This window comes from Salvelinus sp. IW2-2015, linkage group LG17 (genome assembly GCF_002910315.2).
Source record: "Salvelinus sp. IW2-2015 linkage group LG17, ASM291031v2, whole genome shotgun sequence".
NCBI classification, from domain to species: domain Eukaryota; kingdom Metazoa; phylum Chordata; class Actinopteri; order Salmoniformes; family Salmonidae; genus Salvelinus; species Salvelinus sp. IW2-2015.
This window is the reverse complement of record NC_036857.1, coordinates 39,456,192-39,481,568: the sequence shown is the minus strand read 5'-3', so window position 1 is coordinate 39,481,568 and position 25,377 is coordinate 39,456,192. Positions and strand designations below refer to the sequence as shown.

At 42.2% G+C, this 25,377-nt stretch overlaps 1 protein-coding gene across 1 annotated transcript in view; it reads left to right on the top strand.

Annotated features, from left to right (window-relative positions):
• The window catches only part of ccdc186 (coiled-coil domain-containing protein 186), a 114,876-nt gene extending 98,271 nt beyond the window's left edge, over positions 1-16,605 (top strand). The window contains exons 14-16 of the mRNA XM_024005179.2: positions 7,197-7,416; positions 10,153-10,372; positions 13,787-16,605. Coding sequence (XP_023860947.1) covers positions 7,197-7,416; positions 10,153-10,372; positions 13,787-13,843 — 497 coding nt within the window. The 3' untranslated portion in view covers positions 13,844-16,605. The remainder of the gene's footprint in view (positions 1-7,196; positions 7,417-10,152; positions 10,373-13,786) is intronic.
• Positions 16,606-25,377: the final 8,772 nt, after the last annotated feature.

Below are 25,377 nucleotides of genomic sequence, written 5' to 3'. Positions count from 1 at the left end.
CCTGTTTCAGGCGGAGTATCAAGGGAGGGAAATTGGCTTTGTAGAGATCTTTTGAAATTGTGTGTGACCCAAATTCACAAATATATACATTTCTGTGTCGTCACATGACTAAAAGATGTTTGCATGGCAGAAGGATTAATAGGCATCAATTCACTTTTTTGTAGATTAACTTTATACCCGGATATTTTACCAAATGTCTTTAGTAGAACCATCCACAGAGTGTAACTTTATGCTCTATGCCCCCTCTTTGAATACCTTTGATAATGATGTTATTACGTATTGCTATGGCTAAAGACTCAATTGCGATTGCAAACAGCTGAGGGGATAGAAGACAACACTGTCTTGGCCCACGTTGAAGTTGGAAAATAGGAAGGTCATTATTTGTGCGCACTGCAGCCATAGGGGAAGAGTAAAGGACTTTGAACCAGGACATAAAATTGGGACCGAATCCAAATTGTTTTTCGAGTATAAAATAGATAATCCCACTCCACCCGATCAAACGCCTTCTCAGCATCAAGTGATTACATTATCTCTGTCAGATGAAGAGGGATTATAACGTATATTGTGAAGACGTCTGATGTTGAAAAAAGAATGACGATTTTTAAGATAATGGAGGGAAGGACTGACTCAACAGAAGGCAATAATCTTAGAAAGTATCCTTACATCGCAATTCAGTAAAGAAGTTGGCCTATATGAACCACATTCAAGTTTTTTCCCCCTTTTTCAGAATAACTTAAATACATGCTTGTCTCATTGTGGAGGGTAAAGAGTTTGAGGAGAATGATTCCTCAAATACGCAAAGCAAGAGAAGAGAGAGTTGATCGGATAATTAAAAATATATATTTTTCCGGAAATCCATCGGGTCCAGGGGATTTGCCACACTGCATAGATTTAATTGCTAAAACAATCTCTTCTACAGATAACTGTTTTTCTAATTCAGCAGCTATCTCAGGTTGAACTGTAGGAATATCTAAGTTCTCAAAGAAGATGTCGAGTAAGGTAGGATTACCAGCAGATTCTGAAGTGTATAATTGTGAGTAAAAGTTACGAAGCATGAATTTACCTCTAAATCATCAATACATTTGTTACCCAGCTCGTCAGTTATCTCAGGTATGGTTTGATTTGCGGTTCTCTGACGCAGTTAGTGCACTAAGTTTTTTTGCTCTGCAAGTGTGTGACTAAAAGCATTTTCATGCATAAACATTTTCAGTCATCAGCACATGCCATTTACAATTGAAATACAGTGAGGTCCAAAAGTATTTAGACAGTGACACATTTGTTTGTATCTTGGCTCTGTACTCCAGCAGATTTTTAATGATACAATGACTATGAAGTTAAACTGCAGATGTGGCTGTCACTAAATGTTGTGAGCCGGTGATTGTCAAGCTCTCGGTAATTGACCATTAATGAACATAAATGAACATAAACACATTTATCTCCTGGCTTCCACACAACACTTCATCAGTCTCTCATTCACAATTTGATAATGCCTCAAATTTCCCGTTGGCATCCCCTTTGTGTGGCTGTAATGCCCCCTAAAAAAATCCATGCCTTTTGGGGCCAGTGGTCTTTGTGCCCTTGGGCTAAATATAATAATTATAATTGCCTTCTTCCTGAGTGCTGCATGCTCCGAAGCACCTCTCACTCACAAGACAGACACATCAGGGACGCAACTGTGCGCGTCCTTATCCAATTCCGAGGTGCATATTGAAGATATTGGGAGAAGTCCACATTTACTTTTCGTCAGCCAACAAGATGACTAAGCCTAACGAACAGCAAAAGCACTAGCCTATGTCAATATACACTGCTCAAAAAAATAAAGGGAACACTTAAACAACACAATGTAACTCCAAGTCAATCACACTTCTGTGAAATCAAACTGTCCACTTWGGAAGCAACACTGATTGACAATAAATTTCACATGCTGTTGTGTAAATGGAATGACAACAGGTGAAATTATAGGCAATTAGCAAGACACCCCCAATAAAGGAGTGGTTCTGCAGGTGGTGACCACAGACCACTTCTTAGTTCCTATGCTTCCTGGCTGATGTTTTGGTCATTTTTTTATTTTTATTTATTTTAATTTAAAAACAAACAAAACAAAAAATCTTCTTTTTTTTAAAGAGTATACTTTATTATTATTCCCTGCAACCCTACAACGATCCCAATTGGAGTAAACTGATAAACATTTCTGTTTTTACCTTCAATTTATACATCTTATACACATTACAGACACAGTCTACTTTATAAAGTTCTCTCTTGTTGTTGTTCTTAGTCCTTCCTCTATTTCTGTTGTCCATCCAGTTGTGATTTTTCCACTTGTAACTGGCTATTTCACAATAGCTCCGCACCTATACACATTTCACAGATCCCGTATGCCCTACATTGTTTATCTTGTTATTAGTCCCACCCTTCAGCTCCACTCAACCTTTCCCATCTATCTCCAACATCATCCATTTTGGATTTTTATTTGCCATATATTTTTCAGCTGTGCTGTGATGCTTCACAAAGATTGAATCTTCCTATTCTCATAGCTTCCACGGATTGTAAATTAAAAATAAACATTTTTGCTAAAATAATTATTATATTATTGATTGATTGACTATGGCTTTTCAAATCCCCCAGTATTGCTTACTGTAGCGTTAGTTCTACGCAATGTTGCAATTCTTCAACCATTCCTGGACCTGTGACCAAAAACGAGCTACATGCGGCACAATACCAAAATAAATGGTCATATGGTCATTTTTAATGCTGGGGTGCTTTCACTCTAGTGGTAGCATGAGACGGAGTCTACAACCCACAAAGTGGCTCAGGTAGTGCAGCTCATCCGATGGAGGCATCAATGCGAGCTGTGCAAGAAGGTTTGCTGTGTCTGTCAGCGTAGTGTCCAGAGATGGAGGCGCTACCAGGAGACAGGCCAGTACTCAGGAGACGTGGAGGAGGCCGTAGGAGGGCAACAACCCAGCAGAGGACACTACCTCCGCCTTGTGGCAAGAAGCAGAAGGAGCACTGCCAGAGCCCTGCAAAATGACCTCCAGCAGGCCACAAATGTGCATGTGTTCGCTCAAACGGTCAGAAACAGCCCCATGAGGGTGGTATGAGGCCCGACGTCCACAGGTGGGGGTGGTGCTTACAGCCCAACACCGTGCAGGACGTTTGCCATTTGCCAGAGAACACAAAGATTGGCAAATTCGCCACTGGCGCCCTGTGCTCTTCACAGTTGAAAGCAGGTTCACACTGAGCACGTGACAGTCTGGAGACGCCGTGGAGAACGTTCTGCTGCCTGCAAACATCCTCCAGCATGACCGGTTTGGCGGTGGGTCAGTCATGGTGTGGGGTGGCATTTCTTTGGGGGGCCGCACAGCCTCCATGGCTCGCCAGAGGTAGCCTGACTGCCATTAGTTACCGAGATGAGATCCTCAGACCCTTGTGAGACATATGCTGGTGCGGTTGGTCCGGGGTTCCTCCTAATGCAAGACAATGCTAGACCTCATGTGGCTGGAGTGTGTCAGCAGTTCCTGCAAGAGGAAGGCATTGATGCTATGGACTGGCCGCCCGTTCCCAGGCCTGAATCCAATTGAGCACATCTGGGACATCATGTCTCGCTCCATCCCACGCACGTTGCAACCACAGACTGTCCAGGAGTTGGCGGATGCTTTAGTTCCAGGTCTGGGAGGAGATCCCTCAGGAGAGACCATCCGCCAATCCTCGATCAGGACCCGCACTGCCCAGGCGCGCTTGTAGCCGGGCACGGTCATACAGCAGGACGTGGAGGCCACACCTCCACCCCACCTCGAGCTCCGACGCCCCCCTCGCACTCCTCCGCTCCGCCCACCCTCTCGCCCTCCTCCTCTCACCGCGCCCACCTTACAACCCTCCAACCAGGCTCTGCCCATCCCAGCCCTCCGCTAGCCTCCCGCCCTGCGCCTCCTCTGCCTCCACCCCTTCCCTACCACTCTCCTCGCGCCCCACGCCTCGTGCACCACTCCCACAACTCCCCACAGACCTCCACCGCCGCCCGCCCCTTCCACTCCAACATCTCCTGCCACCTCTTCACACCTCCGCCACCCTCACCACTATTGTGTGATTTGTTTCAGCACATTCACACCCTCACCTCCTACACCCCGCCCAACCACACCCACGTATTTAATAAGAATAGTTCATTCATTCAGATCTAGGATGTGTTATTTTAGTGTTCCCTTCATTTTTTTGAGCAGTGTACTATCCCCCATAGTACAAAGGTTTACCTATTCTGTGCGAATAAATCAAATAAAAATAAATATTCCAAATATAGTTTGGGACAGTTGTGGGATGTGGTAGATCCCAAATTAATTCAACCACTAGCATCAGTGCATATTTTAACGCAATGAGCTGACGCAACAGATCAGAATGTTTAGCTTAAAATGTTGATAAACTATTAGGCTATTTCTTCACATTATAAGCACAGCAATGCAGTAGGCTATAAGCATGAATGTTCCATTAGCGGGAAAACACCATTATCAAAAGTGACCGCAAATGTGATTATGCAGGTAAAGCTTTTATTATAAAGGTGCATTTTTATGGTGAAAATMATCTTCCCCAAACTTGAAACTCACACACTGTGTATATATGCCAGTTAGGCTCTACACCCCTTGTAAAGCGGATTAGTGTGCTTCATTTTAAGACGTTTTTTGGCCACTTTAGTTTTGATACAAACCGTATCAAAACATATAGGCCTATGGGCTAGACTACATGAGGTGTGCGACTATGATTCGAAAAAGTGCTGGGCATCATTCACAAGTGATAATATATAATTAATAAGTGATAGACTAATATTGTCACCCATCACACTATTCTTGATTTAATCTTGTCTTTACATATACTAAATAATATATGTGTGAAATTTGTTTTGATTTCGAATGGACCATTATCATGCACCTGTATCTAAACGGGCAGCGGGAAAAAAATACATTTCATCTATACACTTAAATAGCGAATGGAGGACGCTTTTCCCGTGTCATTTTTATGCCAGTCAGGTAGGCTATATACTCCTGTTGTAAATATAAGCAAAGTGCTAAATATTAGGAACGTTGAGAAATAAATATAGTAGACCTGGCCTATAGAAAGCTGATGGGATCCTCCTCTTTTTACTGTAATCGAGGCCATCACTGTTTTCTCACGCAATTCCATAGCCTATAGAAGTGTTAGAATAGATTTTAGATTTAGATTTTTATTGATGTCAGAGTGATTAGAGGGACAATAGAGTGCTGAGTACCAGGCAGTTAGCACGTTTGGTAGGCTATCAGCCGCATCAGAGCTTGAAGAAGCCTGATTACCGTGACTAAACGGTCACATGGATTTTTACGGCCTTCGTGACTCGTGACCGCCGGTGTGGCGTTAATARGGTCACCATAACAGATCTAACTGCAGACTGTCAGTTTTAATCGTGTATTTTCATGCATATCGGGTGAACCGTTTAGAAATCAGAGCAATTTCTGTACATATTTATGACACCAAAAGTATTTGGGGAAAATGTGTTTTAAAGTAGCATAAAGTTTTCTATTTGGTTCCATATTCCTTGCATTTGCAGTTTGTTTTGGTTGTGTTTCAGTTATTATTTTGTGRCCAATAGAAATGAATAGTAAATCATGTATTATAAACTGGGTGGTTCGAGGCCTGAWTTGTGATTGGCTGACATCCGTGGTATATCAGACTGTATACCACGGGTATGACAAAACATGTATTTTTACTGCTCTAATTATGTTGGTAACCAGTTAATAAGGCACCTCGGGGGTTTGTGGTATATTTATTTTATTTAACCTTTATTTAACTAGGCAAGTCAGTTAAGAACAAATTCTTATTTACAATGACGGCCTAGGAACAGTGGTTTAACTGCCTTGTTCACAACGACAGATTTTMACTTTGTCAGCTCAGGGATTCGATCCAGCCATCTTTCGGTTATTGGCCCAACGCTCTAACCACTAGGCTACCTGCCGCCCCTATATGGCCAATATACCACAGCTAGGGGCTGTATCCAGGCACTCCACGTTGCGTCGCGTTTAAGAACAGCCCTTAGCCGTGGTATATTTGCCATATACCACAAACCCCTGATGTACCTTATTGCTTAATTTTGTCATTTTGGAGTCACTGTTATTGTAAATTTCAATATAATATTTTTCTAAAAACTACATTAAAGTGGATGCTGCTATGACTACAGATAATCCTCAAATGAATTGTTAGTAATGACACAATACATTTACCATTCATTGGTAAATAATAAAAAAGTGCTGTAATTTCTAAACGCTTCATGCGATATGGATGAAAATGCCCTCAAATTAAAGCTGACAGTCTGCACTTTAACCTTGTAGTCGTTGTATCATTGTATATTCCTCACTGTATATAGCCAATACATTTTGTATTGAATATCATAGTGTAATGCACATAAGGTTTAAATAAGAAAACATTGTCATAATGAACAGCTAGCTAGCGTGTGCTAGGGAAGATCTCAATTGCATACTCCTCACGTCCTCTTTCCTCATTGCTTTCTCACAGCCCATTGGAGGGAAAGGTCAGGGGGAGGGACCTCTGGCTTTCTTATCCAATGGGTTTTAAGGAGATGAGGAGAGAGGATGCGAGGAGTAGGGCTAATACTAATAACTCCAGACCTGAAGAACTGCAGTATGTGCTTTTGTTCCAGCCCTTCGCTAACACACTTGATTCAAACAATCSTCAATGTAGACCAGGATGAGTTGAATCAGGTGTGTTAGTGCTAAACTGGAAAAAAGCCTGCTCTTCAGAACCAGGGTTGGTGCACTGCTGCAGACGTAATCTACAGAAGTAATATTACTAGCCCCACGTTGCCTAAATCTTATGCTCTCCCACATCCCTCTCGTTCAAATCCCAGGGCTGATGGGGTAAATCTGGGGGAATGAGCCGGGAACCAGGCTCAGAATCTCTGGTGCCACCTACTGAAAAATAATTATATTTCTATGTTTGTGCCCTTGAGGCACTTAACACCTAACCTGCTGCACGGACGCTGCTCTGTGGCTGAGCCTGTGCCGCTCCAGCCTCGTGTGTGTGTGTGTGTGTGTGTGTGTGTGTGTGTGTGTGTGTGTTGTGTGTGTGTGTGTGTGTGTGTGTGTGTGTGTGTGCGTGCATGGGGTTGGGAATTTAAGATAGGAAAACGTTTCGATGAAGTTGTATGTTATGTTCTCCAGGCTCCCTGAATGCGCGGCACGGCGGCAGCAGCATGGAGGAGCGCCCACTGGAGAGCCAGTCGGGCCCGACGGTGGTGGACAGCTACCCCGAGGTGGACAAGGCCATGCTTGTGGAGCGTATTGTGCGTCTGCAGAAGTCCCACGCCCGCAAACAGGAGAAGATAGAGTTCATGGAGGACCACATCAAGCAGCTGGTGGAGGAGATCCGCAAGAAGACAAAGTGAGTGAGAGAAGTGGTAACACTCCCAGAAGAAAGCACACATGTACTACTCCTATTTTGACTTTTTCTCCTTGCCGCAAAAGAAAGATGATGGAGCTGGATAAGGATTTTTTTTACTGGCAGGAGTTGGCTTGCCATTGGATTTAAAAAAATGTTGTTCTACAAAACTGTTTGGTCTACTTGCGCTGTTGGCATGGTTTGTGTTTTGCCACACTGGATGCTTGGGAAAGTATGGCTATAACAGCTAATACAAGCAGCCTAGAAAAACATGATGCTAATGGTTAGAATATTCAGCAAACTAATGCTAATGTAAGGCTTAGCAGAGGTCTAACCAAAGTGTATGCTAATGACGAGCAGAGAGTCTACCATGGGAGCTAATAACTTTAATTTAGCCATAACCTGGCTTTAGCCTCCGCTAACTCACTCTGCTCTTACAAACTCTGCTTTGATTTGCTGACACCGTCACAGAGTCAGGTGGTGTCACGTGACGTCATTCCTTTTAGAGTGCTTGGTGGATTCTTGAAGGCTGTGTTTGAGTGATTTTTGGCAGGTGATTGGCACGTCATCTGTTTATCAGTGTCTTGTCAGCCAGTAAGCATTTCACTTGCTCGCTCTCTCTCACAAACACACATACACTTGTCCACCCCCTCTTCTGACAGACAAGACTATCGGATATTTATAGCTGCTTGGTCCATGATGCGTCAGTGTCGATCACAAACGATGGCATATCCATATTCATGCCCACCTCCAAAGCCAAACAGACAGTATGGAACACATCACAAGCTAGGGGGACACGCCACTCCTTACCATGTTTAATCACATTAAACACGTTATCAGCAGCCAGACTATCGAGTGATAGCTGGAGAGAAGAGTTAGGGTTATGCAATCGTTTTTTTTAGGGACACAATTTTCTGTCAATTTTGCTGTCGACCAACTGACTCCGTTAAACTAGTAAACAACCGTTTAAATGAATTCTAAATAGTAAAATGACGTAACCAACAGAATATACTTGCATGCTTTTGGAACGGACTTTTTCATCAAAAGCTTAATTGAAACTTGTGACAATAGCAAGTAGGGATTTTAATGGTTAACTGTTAATCGGTTAGCCAGCGAAAATACATTTGACCAGTCATGCTTATCGGTCTATAGGTTAAATTGGTGCGTGTGTCTGTTCGTTAGTCGTCATGTATCTACGATACACACTCACAGCATACAGAGCGTAGTTTTAGGAGCGGAATGGCCAATAACCCGTCAGCTCCTCAAAAAGCTGGTATTGGAGTGAAACATGCTTTCATAATCCCAGTCWTTGTGCAACAAATAACAATTCTAAATGTAATCTTGTATATAAAAAAAACGATCTAAATATCAACTCGTAATTAAAGCTTGCCTCCCATTCYCCATTTGAGGGCATAGGCTCTAGACAACGGTAGGCAGGATATCTGTGCATCACCCACTTTATTTGTATTGTAAATTATTATAATATTTTTTTMTACTTTTCCCCCTTTTTCGCCCCTATRTTGTGGTATCCAATTGGTAGTTAAAGTCTTGTCCCATCGCTGCTTCTTGACACACTGCTCGCTTAACCCGGAAGCCAGCCACACCAATGTGTCTGTCGGAGGAAACACCGTCCAGCTGGCGACCGTAGTCAGCTTGTAGGTGCCCAGCCCGCCACAAGGAGTCYCTAGGGCGTGATGGGTCAAGGAAATCTCTGGTGTTTCAACACTTGTAGCTAGCTAGGGAAACAATGAACCTAGCTAYGTAAACAACTTGTAAGATCACACACATCACGTAACGTTAGCTAACGAGCAGGCCAGCTAACGTTAGGTAGTTAAACAACAATGAACATAGTGCCAAATCATGTCATTGCTACCCTGCATGAATCTGCTGGGAGCTAACCAACCAGGTTCAATGTTAGCTAGTTAACATTAGGCTCTAACTAGCAAAGCAAACAGCTCTGGGATACAAATAATAACGTCTGCTAGGGAGCCAGCCAGCTAATGTTAGCTAGCTAGCTAACAGTACACTTTAGCTTGAAATGAAACCACTTTCTGTCAAAATTAGAYACGTGTAATATCTGAAAAGGTAGCTAGCTAAAGCTAGACTATCTTACCCATATACATCATCATGCATGATGGACGCGTCTCCCTGTCACGGATGCCATGCCATGGTTGCCCTTAGTTTGAAGATGTAATCCGGAGACAGGTGTTTTCCCCATCTCTTTAGCTATCACACTCATACTTTAGCTATCATAGACCGCTGTGCCACTCGGGAGGCCCCCCTATTTATTTATTTTTTTAAGGTATCTGTGACCAACCGATGCATATCTGTATTCCCAATCATGCGAAATCCATAGATTAGGACCTAATGAATTTATATCAATTGACTGATTTCTGAAATAGTTGAAGTTGTTGCATTTATTTTTGTTCGTAGACTATGATTTGGAGCTGATGCTAAGAAAATGAACAAGTGAAACATTGAAGCGTTATAGCCTACACACATGCACACACACATACTGATTAGATGGGTGATTTTGATTAATAGGGTCTTGGCAACRCTCTCTCCTGTGGTGACCTGCTTAAGTAACTCTTATGGGCACAACTACTGCCATTAGGGCTCTGATTGAATGTGCCCAACAGTTTAAAATGGCAGCCCTTTGAGTATTGCGTGTGGATGGCACCTGAAATGGTAGTCTAATGTGCGCAACTGACTGGACTATTGTTTCTCTGCCCCCTACAGGATCATCCAGAGCTATGTGCTGAGAGAGGAGTCGGGCGCCCTCTCTTCAGAGGCCTCAGACTTTAACAAAGCCCAATTAGGCAGGCGGGGGGGCATCATGGCCTCCCTATACACCTCCCACCCGGCTGACAGCGGCCTGACCCTTGACCTCTCGCTGGAGATCAACAGGAAGCTGCAGGCCGTGCTGGAGGACACGTTGCTCAAGAACATCACACTCAAGGTGGGTCCCCCAAACACACTGTCTCACCTTGTGTTGCGGGGATTAAAAGCCCCAGAGTTCAGTTTATTAAGCTATACAATTAACTTCTGCTCACACTACATACCCCTGCACTGTTTTTACGGTTGACATATCAGTCAGTAACCATGTTTCCATCCAACCATTTTATGCAGATGAATTACCTGACACATAAAACAACAGGCATGATGCAAACTAGAAAAATGTACAGTACATTTTTTTTTGTCTGGAATAAAGATTAAGTAACAAATTGCAGTGGAAATGCTTTTATGCACACACAGGGACGGCCCGCTCATTAACTTCTTGGCGCTACGGATCCCGTTACCGGGATCATTTTCTTAAACAACCACTGAATTGCAGAGCGCCAAATTCAAAAATAATCCTAAAAATATTTATAATCGTGGAATCATAAGTGAAATATACCAAAACACAGCTTAGGTTGTTGTTAATCCACCTATCGTGTCAGATTTTGAAAATATGCGTTTACAGCGAAAGCAATCCAAGCGTTTGTGAGTGTATCAGTCAATGCTAGAACAGTTAGCCTTATATTAGCTTGGTCACGAAAGTCAGAAAAGCAATAAAATTAATCGCTTACCTTTGATAATCTTCGGATGTTTGCACTCACGAGACTCCCAGTTACACAATAAATGTTATTTTTGTTCGATAAATATTAGTTTTATAACAAAAAAACGCCATTTGCGTTGCACGTTATGGTCAGAAAACCACATGCTCGTTCCGTTCCTGAAAGGCAGACAAATTCCAAAAAGTATCCGTAATGTTCGTAGAAACATGTCAAACGTTTTTTATAATCAATCCTCAGGTTGTTTTTAACATACATAATCGATAATATTTCAACCCGGACGATAACCTACTCAATAAAAGAGAGAAAGAAAATGTCGAGCTACCTCTCTCGCGCGCAGGAACTAATCAAACACCTGACTCGTTTTGAAAAATCTCGCTCATTTTTCAAAATAAAAGCCTGAAACTATGTCTAAAGCCTGGTCACAGCCTGAGGAAGCCATTGGAAAAGGAATCTGGTTGATACGCCTTTAAATGGAGGAGGGGCAGGCAACAGAACAGGGATAAAAAAAATAAAAAAGCACTTCCGGGTTGGATTTCCTCAGGTTTTCGCCTGCAGAATCAGTTTTGTTATACTCACAGACAATATTTTGACAGTTTTGGAAACTTTGGAGTGTTTTTTARCCTAATCTGTCAATTATATGCATATTCTAGCATCTGGACCTGAGAAATAGTCCGTTTACCTTGGGAACGTTATTTTTCCAAACATAAAAATTCTGCCCCCTAGCTGAAAGAAGTTAACCTTGTTTTTCACAAGCGTAGCAGGCTGGGAATTCTGSAAACAACATTTCTAGCAAGGGCTATTAGCAGGACAATATATATGTATCACATCCGACCGTGATTGATTGATTGAGTCCCATAGGGCGGCACACAATTGGCCCAGCGTCATTTGGGTTAGGGGAGGGTTTGGCCGGCCGGGATGTCCTTGTCCAAAAAATAGGCATGGCGGGCTTTTGGTTTCTCTCCCTCTATAAATAAATATTTTGGCCTTTATTCAGATTACAAACGCTCACTTTCGGTTATTTGAAAATGAAATAATCACCAAAATATTGTTATTTTTTAAACAAAGCGATTATTATTTCATTTAGAATTATATAAAAACCCTTAGATATTCTCATATATCAGATTTGCCCTAACTAAAAATGCCCCTTAGATATTAATTTAGAATCCTTCAATCCTCTAAATGTAATTATTGGTGGAGAGTCACGTCATTGAAAAATATATTTGTAGATATACTGTAGGCCTACCGTAGACAACACGAGTCTCACTAGTGTTGAGTAATGTGCTGTTAAAAGTGGTGTATGTCTAATTTATTTTGAAAGGATATTGAAGTTAGAAACAATAGGGTTTGAAGCAARAGCCTACCCGCGTGTGGTCAACTATTTCAGCATCGTTTCGCGCTGCTCTGAGACAAGCATGGGGACTGGTCTTGGTAAATCAATTAGATTTTTATTTTCACTGAATCTCTGTTTGTGTAATGGTTAGACTATAATTAGGGTGTGGAAATGTTATGCTCTTAGTACTATAGCCTAGTCCCGACCGTCATGTTGTACAGCACCATATTTTCCTAYCGGAAACCCTGAGGGTTTCGCTTTTTGTTTTTCTTGGAATAGAAACACTATAATGTTAATCAAATTAATTAAGCTACATTTCTTCAAATCAATCCCATATACTATATTCTTAGAAAAAAAAGGTTTTAAATTCTCTAGTACAGCCAATATTGAAGACTATCAAATGCTTCTCAAAGATGCCCTCTGGTGGTCAAACTAGCAATAACTAGCATTAAAGGCAACAATGGCTGACAATTATATAAACCGGACCAAATCTGAACCAATCATAGATGTCTGTTTCACAAGTTTGTAGAGTAGAGTACTGTACAGTAGAGTACAGTAAAACAGTATTGAGATCTATGTTTGGGTCAAATCAAGGCCGGTTCGGACCTGACCAAAAATCTACGTTTGTAGAAGTTGAAATCAAGGCCAGAGCAGACTAACCAAATTTCAACCACTTTTAACGTCCATGGATGTCCTGCGTTGGTCATTGCTCACTGGGATATTGCTATGGAAAGCCACAAATTATGGTAGCTGGCTTCACAGATATCACAACCGGCCGTGATCTGAAGTCCCATAGGGTGGCGTACAATTGGCCCAGCGTCTTCTGGGTTAGGGGAGGGTTTGGCCGGGGTAGGTCGTCATTGTAAATAAGAATTTGTTCTTAACTGACTTGCCTAGTTAAATAAAGGTAAAAATAAAATAAAAATACAAGTAAGATACTGTACCTGCGTAACAGAGCGCTGGTTTGGTGAACTATCCTCGCATTATGAGTTACCTTGACTGAAACCCAAAATCTCATGTTAGCTCCGAGAACAAATGCCTAGTGGGTTATTGTGGTTTTGAGTTGCACAGAAGACCCAGGTTTGATGCCCAATTGTTTGACCAGCAGAGCATTGCCCGTGGTAGAAGGATTAGTCTACTGGGGTGATCAGGCAATCAAACAGTCTCTGAGGAAAGCACCAAGACGATACGCATCCATCCCTGCTGCAAGCAACTTTCTGTTTTTCACTGTTTTTCTCTCTCTCCTCTCTCYTTCTTTCTTCTGTGTGTCTTCTTCACCATCTTGTTCCCTCTCTCTGTCTTGTACTCTCTCTCTCTGTCCTCATTCTCATCTTCCATTTCTCCAGTCGTCTAACTTTGATGACCTAGAAATGTGCAAGGCGAAGGACTCCAAATGACCCACGGGAAACAATGTAGTCCAGCTCAGAATATTTCACTGTTGAATGGGTTGCCTGATGTGTGTCTCTCTCTCTCTATCTCTCTGTAGGAAAATCTTCAGACGTTAGGGGCGGAGATTGAGCGACTTATCAAACAGCAACGATAGCTGGAGGACATTGCTCAGAGGAAGTGGCGCATGCTAGACGACAGTGTCTGAAGGAAATTATAGAGGACCAAGTGAAGAGGGAATGTTGAAGACCCCACCAACTATCTTGTGCCACATCAAGAATTTAACTGAGACACACACATGTGAACGCACACACGCATACACACACGCACACACATGCACACACGCAGTGTAAAGGAACAATTTGAATGTTGAATACCAGTCTCCTGTTCAAAACCCCCATGTTCTCAACTCTTCTCTCCAATGGGATGAGTACTCAGATCCTCTGACCAATGGATTGTCCTACTATCCCCCCCCTTGCATAATCTAATACACTTTCCTGGGATGCCAAGGATGGCTTTATTTATGAATGAATTGAAAGGATTATGTTGATTAGCATTTTCTGAAGCCAGTTGCTAATGCAGGTCCGTGTGCATGCCAATCCTTATTACTCTCCCAAAAAAGTGTTTGTGCCAATTTGCTGAATATATTTTTGAATTACCGCTGTGACCCCTAACGCATACAGTAGTACTRTCACTGTGAACCAGTAACTAAAGACTACTAATGCACTCAACGCACAACCCTTCAAAGATTTGTCCACCAGGTCCACTTTCCTTTCTCACCGTAGCCCTACAAAGCACTTAAGGCAAAAATATTACTTGAGATGATCATTCGTAACTTGTATTTCTATGCATATCTCCCATTGACATCAAATGTTCTATTTATGACAAAGTATCTGGAGTCAGGATTCGCTAGTTGGCCTACATTCTGCAAACACCAATGTCAAAAAGAACTCCTGGCTTGACCCCAAATGTCCTACTATGAAGTTGTATAAATAATGAGTTCAGCTGGAGAATCTAGGGCTGGTCTTTAGTTGTTAATTTAATGTGATTTATTTATTTCTGTCGGTTTTGATTGGCATTTAATGTTGTCTTTAGCTTTTCTGGAGTTTAAAATCAAGTCCATTGCTCTCTCTCCTTTCTGTTCTTCATTTTGTCCATTCACTGAAGGAAATCTTTTAATATTATTATTTTATATTCAATTGTTTGTTTCCATCCTTTCTCACACACCCTTGTTTGTACTCTCATTAATTTGTAGGACGAAGCATTGTAGCCGCCCGCATTTGCTTCTTCACCAGTATATTCTTCAGCTGTCATAGTGAGGGGTCACCTGGCCGAGCTAGAGGCGTATGGTCCCGGGGATGGATGTTAACAACATTTACGTTTAAAGGTAGCCCGACCACTCGCTCAGAGAAGAAGAGCTGACATGCACCTGCAACACACTGGCTTCTGGCCATGCTTTTGTCAAGGACATGATAAAGAGTGACTTTTCCTCAGCCACGGCTGCCTAGTCCACAACAAACACACCACACACACACAGAAGTATGAAGTATATGGAGAATTCTGATGAAGGAATAGCTCCTAAGCTGCAGTCTTTGGTTGTAGTTATTTTCCCCCTATTTGTTTTTTGTCACCTATGTGTAACTATTTTGACTATAGTGTAAAGGAGGCCCCTCTCGACGCCTCTGGGATTTTAGTGTTTCTCCCACCATTGTTTAGGTGGGATGCCTTCTCCCTCAAACAAGTCCACGTGGCCCCCCGCTATTGAACAATCACAGGATCGATTTGTTTTGATTTGTGTAATTTGATGTTTAGGGCTTGTTGGTTTGAGGGCTTTTAACTCCCGCTTAGGGGAAACACTACTGTTCTTTTTTGCACCCTTTCAACTTGGCAAACCGAAAACACAGGATTCACAACCTGGCTCTCTACTCCGCAACAATGRGTAGAGAACATGCAGCGTGGGCAAATGAGTCAATCGATCTTTCAGGAGCAGCTTGAGAGCGTATACAAGGAATTAATCTGAATAAATTCATTAACATAATGAAATGGCTTGCGGACATCTCATTATTATTCACTGAGGTACCCAAATACCCCAGAAGCAGAGCTATATACACTATAGGTAAAACAGTTTATCATTGATCAGCAAACTGTTGATATGGCGTAAAGATTAACGTTGTAGAGTATCTTCAACCAATGAAGACTTTCACTAATCAATGATTTTTGTAACTTGTCATGTTACAAAGGCAACAATTAATGTTCATTTGACACAGCAAAATAATTTGCCTGAATCGTTTCATTGCTGTTTAATTTGATTGTCAAATGAACAACATACTAGATATCTTGGTAAGACAAATGTAGTGACTGTGGATAATGTGGTACTCTTATGGTTAAAGAAATGTGTCCTCCATGACAACGAAAACATTGGAAGCAAAGCTCTAGTACCCGTTTCACACTACTGAGCCATGCACTGGCCTGGTTCCACATCCACCATAGTTGCTGGAACATTTACTTTAAACGTGCTGGAAAGTACAATTTGAATTGTGAAAKGGGTCAAACACTGTGGTCCAAACTAGGCCTAAATTCTCACATGAAAACATTGGAGCAATGTTTATTGAATATGTTATTTCCCTGGGAGACCAGTCCACAAAGAGAGAGAGTGTCAAATTTGTCTCCCGTACCAGTGAAATTAGCAATATGAACAGATGTGTTGTGAGTGTAAAATTATGACTGACTATAGCGAAATGTTGGTATTTTCTGTTGATTGTCTTGGTGTTGTTCGATGTGCTCTGTTTGATTGAATATTCAAACTGTGATTATTATACATTTGTAGATATGATCTTCTGTAAAATGGTCAAATGTTTTTACAATTCCGGATCCAATATGTATATATGGTGTTTACAGGGAATAAAAGAGATGAATCTCTTTGTTTCTCTTCATTATTGTCTTGTTTGTATTGTCCCTTACACCATAGTGATTTAATGTACAGCCCAGAGGAAATTGTCTTTGTAAGCATCACTAGAAACCTGTAACATATTAATACAAAAAAGTTAAGTGAAATATTAGCTTTCGTCTGAATCCGGAAAAAAAATGGAAATCCAAAAGCTAATTTACCCTATGCACTAACAAGGCTTTTCAGCATAAGCAGCTTGACTACTGCTAGGGTACTGTAGTTGAATGAGTAGGTGTCCAAACTTTTTGACTATTTTCTACATTGTAGAATAATAGAAGACATAAACTATGAAATAACACACATGGAATCATGTAGTAACCAAAAAGTGTTAAACAAATCAAAATATTTTATATTTCAGATTCTTCAAATAGCCAGCCTTTGCCTAGATGACAGGTTTGCACTCTCTTGGCATTCTCTCAACCAGCTTCATCTTGAATGCTTTTCCAACAGTTTGAGAAATATTATTGACTGAATATTTCCACAAGATAAATGGCAAGCTTGCCAGGAGTGGCGAAAAGGGACCATAGACGGTGAAAATCTGCAACTGCGGAAGGGCCTCTTGGATGAACAGCACAAACAAATGGCCACTTGAAAACAAAGGTAAAGTTCTTGCCTATAGTATAGAGTTTGTGTGGTTCGCTCCAGGAACGTGTCTCAGCGGTAGATCACCAAGTGGATCTCCAAATTGACGAACCAAAGAAATATTGGGAGCTTTTGAGTTCAAATGAAATGCATGCAAAATAATGAGGGGATAAAAAGCTTTGAGGGTTACAACAGTGAAAATAGAGTATAGTAATTGTTGTGTGACCAACTGTAGAAGGAGAGTTGTGTGCTTCTGTCTTGGCTGGCTCAGTTGAGTGGGGTTATTCACTAATTTGTTCGGGCAGTTCATCTGACCAGTTTGTTCATTCTGTTTGAGTTGTGACTGTGTTGTCTGATTCAGTTTGGCTGGACTTATTTGTTTAGACTTGTCTGAGTTTGTGCACAAAACGCAACCCATTCATCWTATTCAATCAGTCCGAGTCAGTGGGCCATTCAATTCATCCAGCTCGCTCAGTTGCTCATCTGGGGTGGGTGTGTTCAGTCTCATTCAGGTTCTCTGTCTGCCCTGTTGATTGTTCTGTTTGATCCAGTTTGGAGTGGCAACTGTCCATCTGCATGGTCGAATAAAATTAAATAGAAATCCTGTAATACCACTTATCGTGTTGAGGAAGTGAATCGATAAGGACTGCTTGGATGGGTCGAAATCKTGTGATACRGCCTATTGCATTGAGGAAGTGAATCGATCAATGGGGACTGCTTGGATAGGTAKAAATCCTGTAGAATACTGCCTTTTCTGTGTTGAGGAAGTGAATCAGAAAGGGTGCTGTATAATCAGGTTGCTTTGGAAAGCGTAAGAGGTGTGTAAACGTGAGTGTAAAAGTTCTCTGCTGTTGGTGGGGAAAGGTTCACGCACCTCTCCCGAACCGATGCTTAAAGTGTGACCTGGTAGGGAGGACGCACCCAGTCCCACACTAAAGGAGGGGAGTGTGAATGGTACATGAATAACCATTGAAGTAATATGATACTAGAAGTTGGAATAGTTCGAATAAATTAAAAAAAACATGAACCTTATAGTAAAATAGTAATAAATGTCAAGACGACATCAGTGATTGCCCGGTGAGGCCATTAACAATTGCATACTGTGTTGCAAGGTAGAAGAATATACAGTACAGAGAAACATAGAAATTGGAACATTTGAAGTAAGAATATACTCAAAAAGAGAGAACAATTATAAAAACCTAGAGACAGGGGCAATAACCAATAGACTGAGTACAATAATCAGAGATAAGAAAATAACGTGGATATAAATAGAAGGGAATAGGGTGTGGTCAAGCCATTCAGGGCTTAAACAGACCGTTAGAAAGATGTAGCCCTGGACACATAGGGAGAAATCTAAGACCAAGAGAGGGGTTTTAATAAAGTGAATAGCACAATAAAACGAAACTAGGGAGCAAAGAATAAATACAAATATCACAGGAAAATAGGGAGAGGTTTGGAAAATAGTTAATAGAAGGTGTGTATTATAGACGGGAGTGTAGAAATCTAAAACACCCTAGACACAGTTGGGAGAGGTTTGGGAATAATAACTATTCATATGTCAACAAACGGACCCGTTTCTCTTTGTAATATGAAGCTAGATAAGACCATGGAGTCGCTGAAAGAAGCACACGAGAATTCTACCAATTTGGCTTGAATATGGAAAGAATTGAGCACTGGTGTCATGACGTTGCCTGTTTGGGTACATCAAGCCCCATCCCCCTCTCCCTGCCACTCCCTGCCTCCCCCTTTCCTCCTTCAACCCATGCTGTGGCCAGAGAGACGTCGTAAATTCCTGAGAATCTCCTCATGGACACACAGTATAGCAGAGGGTAAAACTTTCATAGAGAACAAAGGGATTTCTTCCACCTCACAGAACTTGAGGTACGAACAGATTTCATGTTCCGGAAAAAGTATAAAAGATCGGTGAAGATTTATCACTAGACCATGTTTTTCTCCATTAGGAGAGGAACGAAGGTTGTGTACCATTGATGAATCTTTAACCATACCACGTGGTTAAACTCTTAGACTATACCGACAGAATAAGAACAAGTCTTTGATATTGATTACTAGTCTGCAGCTAGGAATTCGTTATCATTGAACGCGAAGAACGACAACCGCCGAAACATCCACTCGATAATGAAACGAATGAATGTCACTCTGAACTATCTCCTCTAACCAAGACAGAGAGAGAGAAAGACGTACGAAACTCTCCAACAGAAACTAACTTTTCTACAGCGATCAAGACGACACACTGAGCGTAAATACACTGCTCAAAAAAATAAAGGGAACACTTAAACAACACAATGTAACTCCAAGTCAATCACACTTCTGTGAAATCAAACTGTCCACTTAGGAAGCACACTGATTTGACAATACATTTCACATGCTGTTGTGCAAATGGAATAGACAAAAGGTGGAAATTATAGGCAATTAGCAAGACACCCCCAATAAAGGAGTGGTTTCTGCAGGTGGTGGCCACAGACCACTTCTCAGTTCCTATGCTTCCTGGCTTGATGTTTTTGGTCACTTTTGAATGCTGGCGGTGATTTCACTCTAGTGGTAGCATGAAGACGGAGTCTACAACCCACACAAGTGGCTCAGGTAGTGCAGCTCATCCAGGATGGCAACATCAATGCGAGCTGTGGCAAGAAGGTTTGCTGTGTCTGTCAGCGTAGTGGTCCAGAGCATGGAGGCGCTACCAGGAGACAGGCCAGTACATCAGGAGACGTGGAAGAGGCGTAGGAGGGCAACAACCCAGCAGCAGGACCGCTACCTCCGCCTTTGTGCAAGGAGGAGCACTGCCAGAGCCCTGCAAAATGACCTCAGGCAGGCACAAATGTGGCAATTAATGACTTGAACAATCACATAAAACGAGAATCAAAACTCAATATACAGCATATTGAAGTTAGGTTTCGTATAGCGAACCCTATTGTATGGATACTGTTGAAGGGGTACTTGGTAAGATCGCTCAGGTTATTTTGTTCGAAGTTCAAAGCGCTAGTTTGAATGTACCAGAGTGCAGAATAACTGATGAATTTACGAATGCTCAAAGCCAGGTTTGAATATGGCCGGTGTCAGTAAACGTCAGGGAAATAACAATTGTAATTATTGCCAGCAGCACAGTTAGTRACCAACGTTTTTAACAAACAAGTAGAGCCTAACCAGCTCTGCGAGMTGAGTARAATGGAGAGGGAAGATGTATTCTCTTGGTTGTGTCTGGAAGTAGCGTTTAYCCAGCTTTAGCCAGTTAGCTTGGGTGCTTGACTGCCTTACGGCAAGAAAATAATTATGCATTATGAATCAGAGKGTTTGGATCAAKCCTGCTTCTTAGCAGAGCAGGGTTGAGTAATCCTTGTGATAATCAAGGACAGTGGATATTAGGTAACACATTAAAATGGGCAGTATATATGGGCGAGAGCACGAATGATGTTTAAAAATGGTCGAACTTTGTATCACGCCGAATTCAAACAATCGCTAAAGGGTGTAGATTTGGAGGTTCTGTGTTGATACAATATGTAAGGTGGTGCATTTGTTATTGGCGTAAAAAGACGAAGAAACTCATATGCCAAACATGGCCACATTAGTAAACTATGTGGTAGAGCAGGGTCACAAGGCATTATAGCTATGGTAGAGTACAACCGGCGAAACAAGAGAACATATTTGGGGGTTTCGAGAACCATGCGACTCAAGAAGAAAACCCTAGTTGGTTTTAAACTCGTGAGACTTTGAGTTTTTTTCTAAAAAATATTTATTGAATTGACGAAAGGGAGGAAGAGATCAGAGTAATTAAAGTGGCCTCCCTGTGAACAGAAGATATGTTGTTTTGACTATAATTAAAGAAAAATAGTTCACTTAGTAAAGTAACGTTAGCGGAAAGACAGAGGTGGAGTGTGGTTGAGATTGTAGAGAGCTTTCTGAGTTTAAGGGAAGAGATGTAGACTAGGGAAGGTAACAAAAGAGAGTTAGTCAATTGGAAATTAAGAATTTCAAAGTTGTTTTGGATTGATTAAAAATTGGCTGATGTATTTTCTACATTTGGCGCATTACAAGTTAATCTTAAAATAATAGATGTTTAATGGGTGTGAAGCAGTGGTTAGTGATAAAAAAATATAGTAATTGATAAGGAGGATTGATGTAAACGTAATGAGTGTTGACAGTATGTGAATGGTAATATGTTATTAGTGTTTTTTATAGCACTCTAATGATGCGATATTTTAGTTATTTGAAAAGCTGAGGTTTCAATACAAGGTTATATGATGAGTAGAGGGATTGAGCCTTGAGATTGTAAAAACAGATTAGCCGCGGTTGAAAGCGAGCAGGTKGTGGGACATTTGAAGTAGAAGTATGAGAAACATTCTTTGACAGTTTCTGATTATTGTTGCTTGGTTTTATAGTTAGGTAACACCAGTGAATTTGAGCCAGAAGTGAATGTATTCTAAAATTATAATCTGTTTCCATCCATTTATTTAACCTATCATCAGTCATCTAAGTCAGTGCAGTACAGTTGAATGTCCCTCTATATGCATAGCTGAAAGTCAGTAGTTAAAGATATAGCAAATAGGGGTGACAATGTAGTTTGCCACCATTCTCAATAGTTTCACATCAAGGTTGATTATCATGATGTATAACAATACATTTTACAGCTCTCCACACTAACTTGACCATTATTATTAAAATATGAAGATTCACTGTTCAATGTTGTCATTTTCACTTCTGAGTTTATCAACTTTACTAGTGAAATTGTAATTGAAATGATTGGCATTATCGAAAGGTTTTGTTATGTGATGACGATGAAGTTAGATAACTACAAATCGTTTTTAACTGGGCTTATATCTCACTTACTAGCAAAGATTAAGAACAAAATGTGCAAACGTCTCTCCATGCAGCTCTCGCTTTGATCTCAAAACAAGCGCATCTACTCATGACCGCTCATGCTGTAAACTAAGTTCAAAGTGAATGGCACAGTCAGATACAACGAGAGAGAGTTGCTACAGAACACTGAGGGGTGGGGGAGCTGCTCAAATTTATTTGGCAGAGGGAGGCTCCAGAAACCTTCTAAGTGTCCTCCGACGGGAGGTTGTTAGAGAAATCACTGGATGATCGCTTGGGTCAACCATGTTTTTTTTGTTATCTTTTGTTTTTACCATGTAAATCAGAATTTTAATGTTAAATCGCATTAAACAGATGGTGTGAAGTTATTAAGCATGTACTTTCTTTCCTGTTCAAGTCAATATGTTTTAGGTTTCTTGGAATGAGAGTGATCACTGTTCCAGAGTGACTGATATTTTTGTATTGTTTGTTGTTTGGCAATTCCACTTTAGCCAGAAAATATGCTGACGATTATCACACAGCAAGCAAGACACTTGGAGTCAGACAGGCCTGGATGAGATCTTTAAGGTCAGTGTCACGAACCGGCTCGAAGTTCGTAACAAAAAGGGAGAAACGTGGAGATAAGAATAACAAATATATTTATTAACTGAAGTAAACTAAATACAATTAACAATGGTGTGCGTAGTCAGTAGTGTAAGTGAGTGTTTGCATGCATAAATGTGATAGAGGGGTGTTGAAAAGTGCCAAAGCAAGCAAACCAAACCGCCACAAAAATTCCCACAACCAAAATCTATAAGTGTGTGCATGGAGAGTTCCTCAATAAATGGGGAAGAGCTGTATTTTATCCTGGGACTCACCCGAGCCCAGGTGTGTCCATTTCGCTGACGACCCTCCGGCTCCGCCCACCAACATCCTAGTAAGGAAAACGAGCAAAGAGAAAGAATAGGCAGACAGAGTGGGAGGTCGTCACAGTCAGGGCCCTCCGCAGAGCACAAAATAATTTTAGACCCAAGCCACCCCCTGTACCTGGACTTTGAGCTACTCCCTCTGGGCGCAGGTATAGGCACCCCTCGCAGGAAAAAACAGAACTAGACAACATTTGTGCCAGGTGTGATATCCCTCCTAAATAGCTCTTGCTAATGTTCCTATCCAGTAAGGCCCCACTCCAACATCTGAGCATCCACTTCCACCAAATTTGATGCGAGGGGTCCGGATGGATGAGGATGTGTGCTGTTGTGAACCGATGCTTCAGGTCCACAAAAGCTTTGTCGACAGCTGGAGACCATTTGAATGGTACCTTTGGAGAGGTGAGTACCGAGAGGTGGGCCGCCAGGGTGCTGTAGTCCCGAAGAACGGCGTAGAAGTTTGCAGAACCAAGAAACTGTTGCAACTGCACCTGGACATTAGTTTAGGCCAATCCACCACTGCTTTCACCTTTCCAAGATCCATCTGAACATTGCCTCAGCAATGACCGATCCCAGAAAGGTAATAGAGCGGTGGAACTCATACTTCTTGGCTTTCACAAAGAGTTGGTTCTCCAGGAGGGCTGAAGGACTGTGTCTGACATGAAGAACATGTTCTTGTGCAGATTGGGGGGAAAAACAGGATGTCATCAAGGTACACAAACCAGTTTAGCATGTCCCGAAGCACATCATTGACCAAAGCCTGGAAAACAGTTGGTAAGTCATGACCTGGTACTCAATGTCCACTGCTGTGTTGAAGGCTGTCTTCCACTCATCCCCTCGCGTAACCGAACCAGGTGGTAGGCATTTCGAAGGTCGAACTTGGAAAATATGGTGCCCCCTGGAGAAGTTCAAAAGCCGACGAGAGGTAGTGGGTAAGATTCTTGACAGTAATGTTAAGTCCCCGGTAGTCAATGCACGGCCTCAGGGTCTTGTCCTTCTCCGCAAAGAAAATCCCTGCGCCGGCATGAGATGCAACGAGCACAGCCAGTGGCCAGAGACTCCTCTATGTATCCTCCATAGCGTTGGTCTCTGGTCGGGACAGAGAATACAAACGACCCGAGGTGGTGCAGTGCCCGTGAAGATCAATGGCAGTCATGAGGACAGTGTGGGGGAAGGGAAGTAGCACATGCCTTACTGAAGACCTCCAGGAGGTCATGGTACTCAGTGGGGATAGCAGAGACATCCACAGTCTTGCTAACATCCTGAGGAAGACGACTTGGGAGGCTGTGCTGCTTGAAGCCGTGGAATGGCAAAATGGGCTCCAACCCAGGATGAAGCTTGTGGTCCAGTCAATCACAGGATTGTAATTTGTAGCCAGGAAAATCCCAACACCACCGGAACATAGGGAGATGCAATGAGGAGGAACTGTATGGTCTCACTGTGTTTACCAGAACCTGTAATTGAACGGGCACAGTACTATGGGTGACATCCCTTATAGAGCGGCCATCCAGTGCCCTAGCATCCATGGGCACAGAGAGGCTGAGTGAAATACCAAACGCCAAAGCTATCGTGGCATCCATAATACATTCATCAGCCCAGAGTCAATGAGCACTCGGAGAGACTTAGCACAAGCACAAAAAAGGGTGTGCGGGTGATGGGAATTAGGGAACTCACAGTCTGATTCACCATAGCACTGGTACCCACAGAGACAAGGGTTTCCTAATAGGACAGGTAGCTATAAAATGTCCTGCCCCTCCACAGTACAGACAACAGTTACTGTTCATCTCCCTTGACGTTCCCAACTGACAACCTAGCTCTTCCCAACTGCATAGGCTCAGGTGTTTCCAACTCACCATCGTAGATTCACGAGAGTGCTCGGTGGCTTCGAATCCTCTCAGAAAGCTGCCTTGGGAAACTCCCGGATTCCCTCAAAGGTGAACGAGCCATAGTGGGTGCACAAGTGTGCACCGAGACCAGATCTCCTCGCACTCCTACGTTCCCTTAGGCATCCATTGATTTTGATGGTGAGGGCGATAAGGGAGTCGAGGTCCACCGGTAATTCCTGAGCAGCTAGCTCATCCTTGACATCCTCAGATAATCCGTGCAGAAAGGAAATCGAAAAGAGCTCCGGATTCCATGAGCAACTTCATTGTAACGCGCAAATGTATAGCGAAAAATACGAATACTATTTACCAACCATGTCGTACGGGACAGGGGCCGCTATTCGGACAAGAGGACACAATCCGACCTCGGCCTTAGTTCCAATACATGATGTACAGAGACTGCGGCCTGCTAGGGGAGCCAGCCACAATTGGGAAATCATCGGAGTTGTTTACGGGCCTTTGGAAGGCTTAGGTCCTCGATGGAACCAACGACCATGGGTTGACCGTCAAGAGTGCCTGGAATCCGAGGCTCTTTTCGATTCCT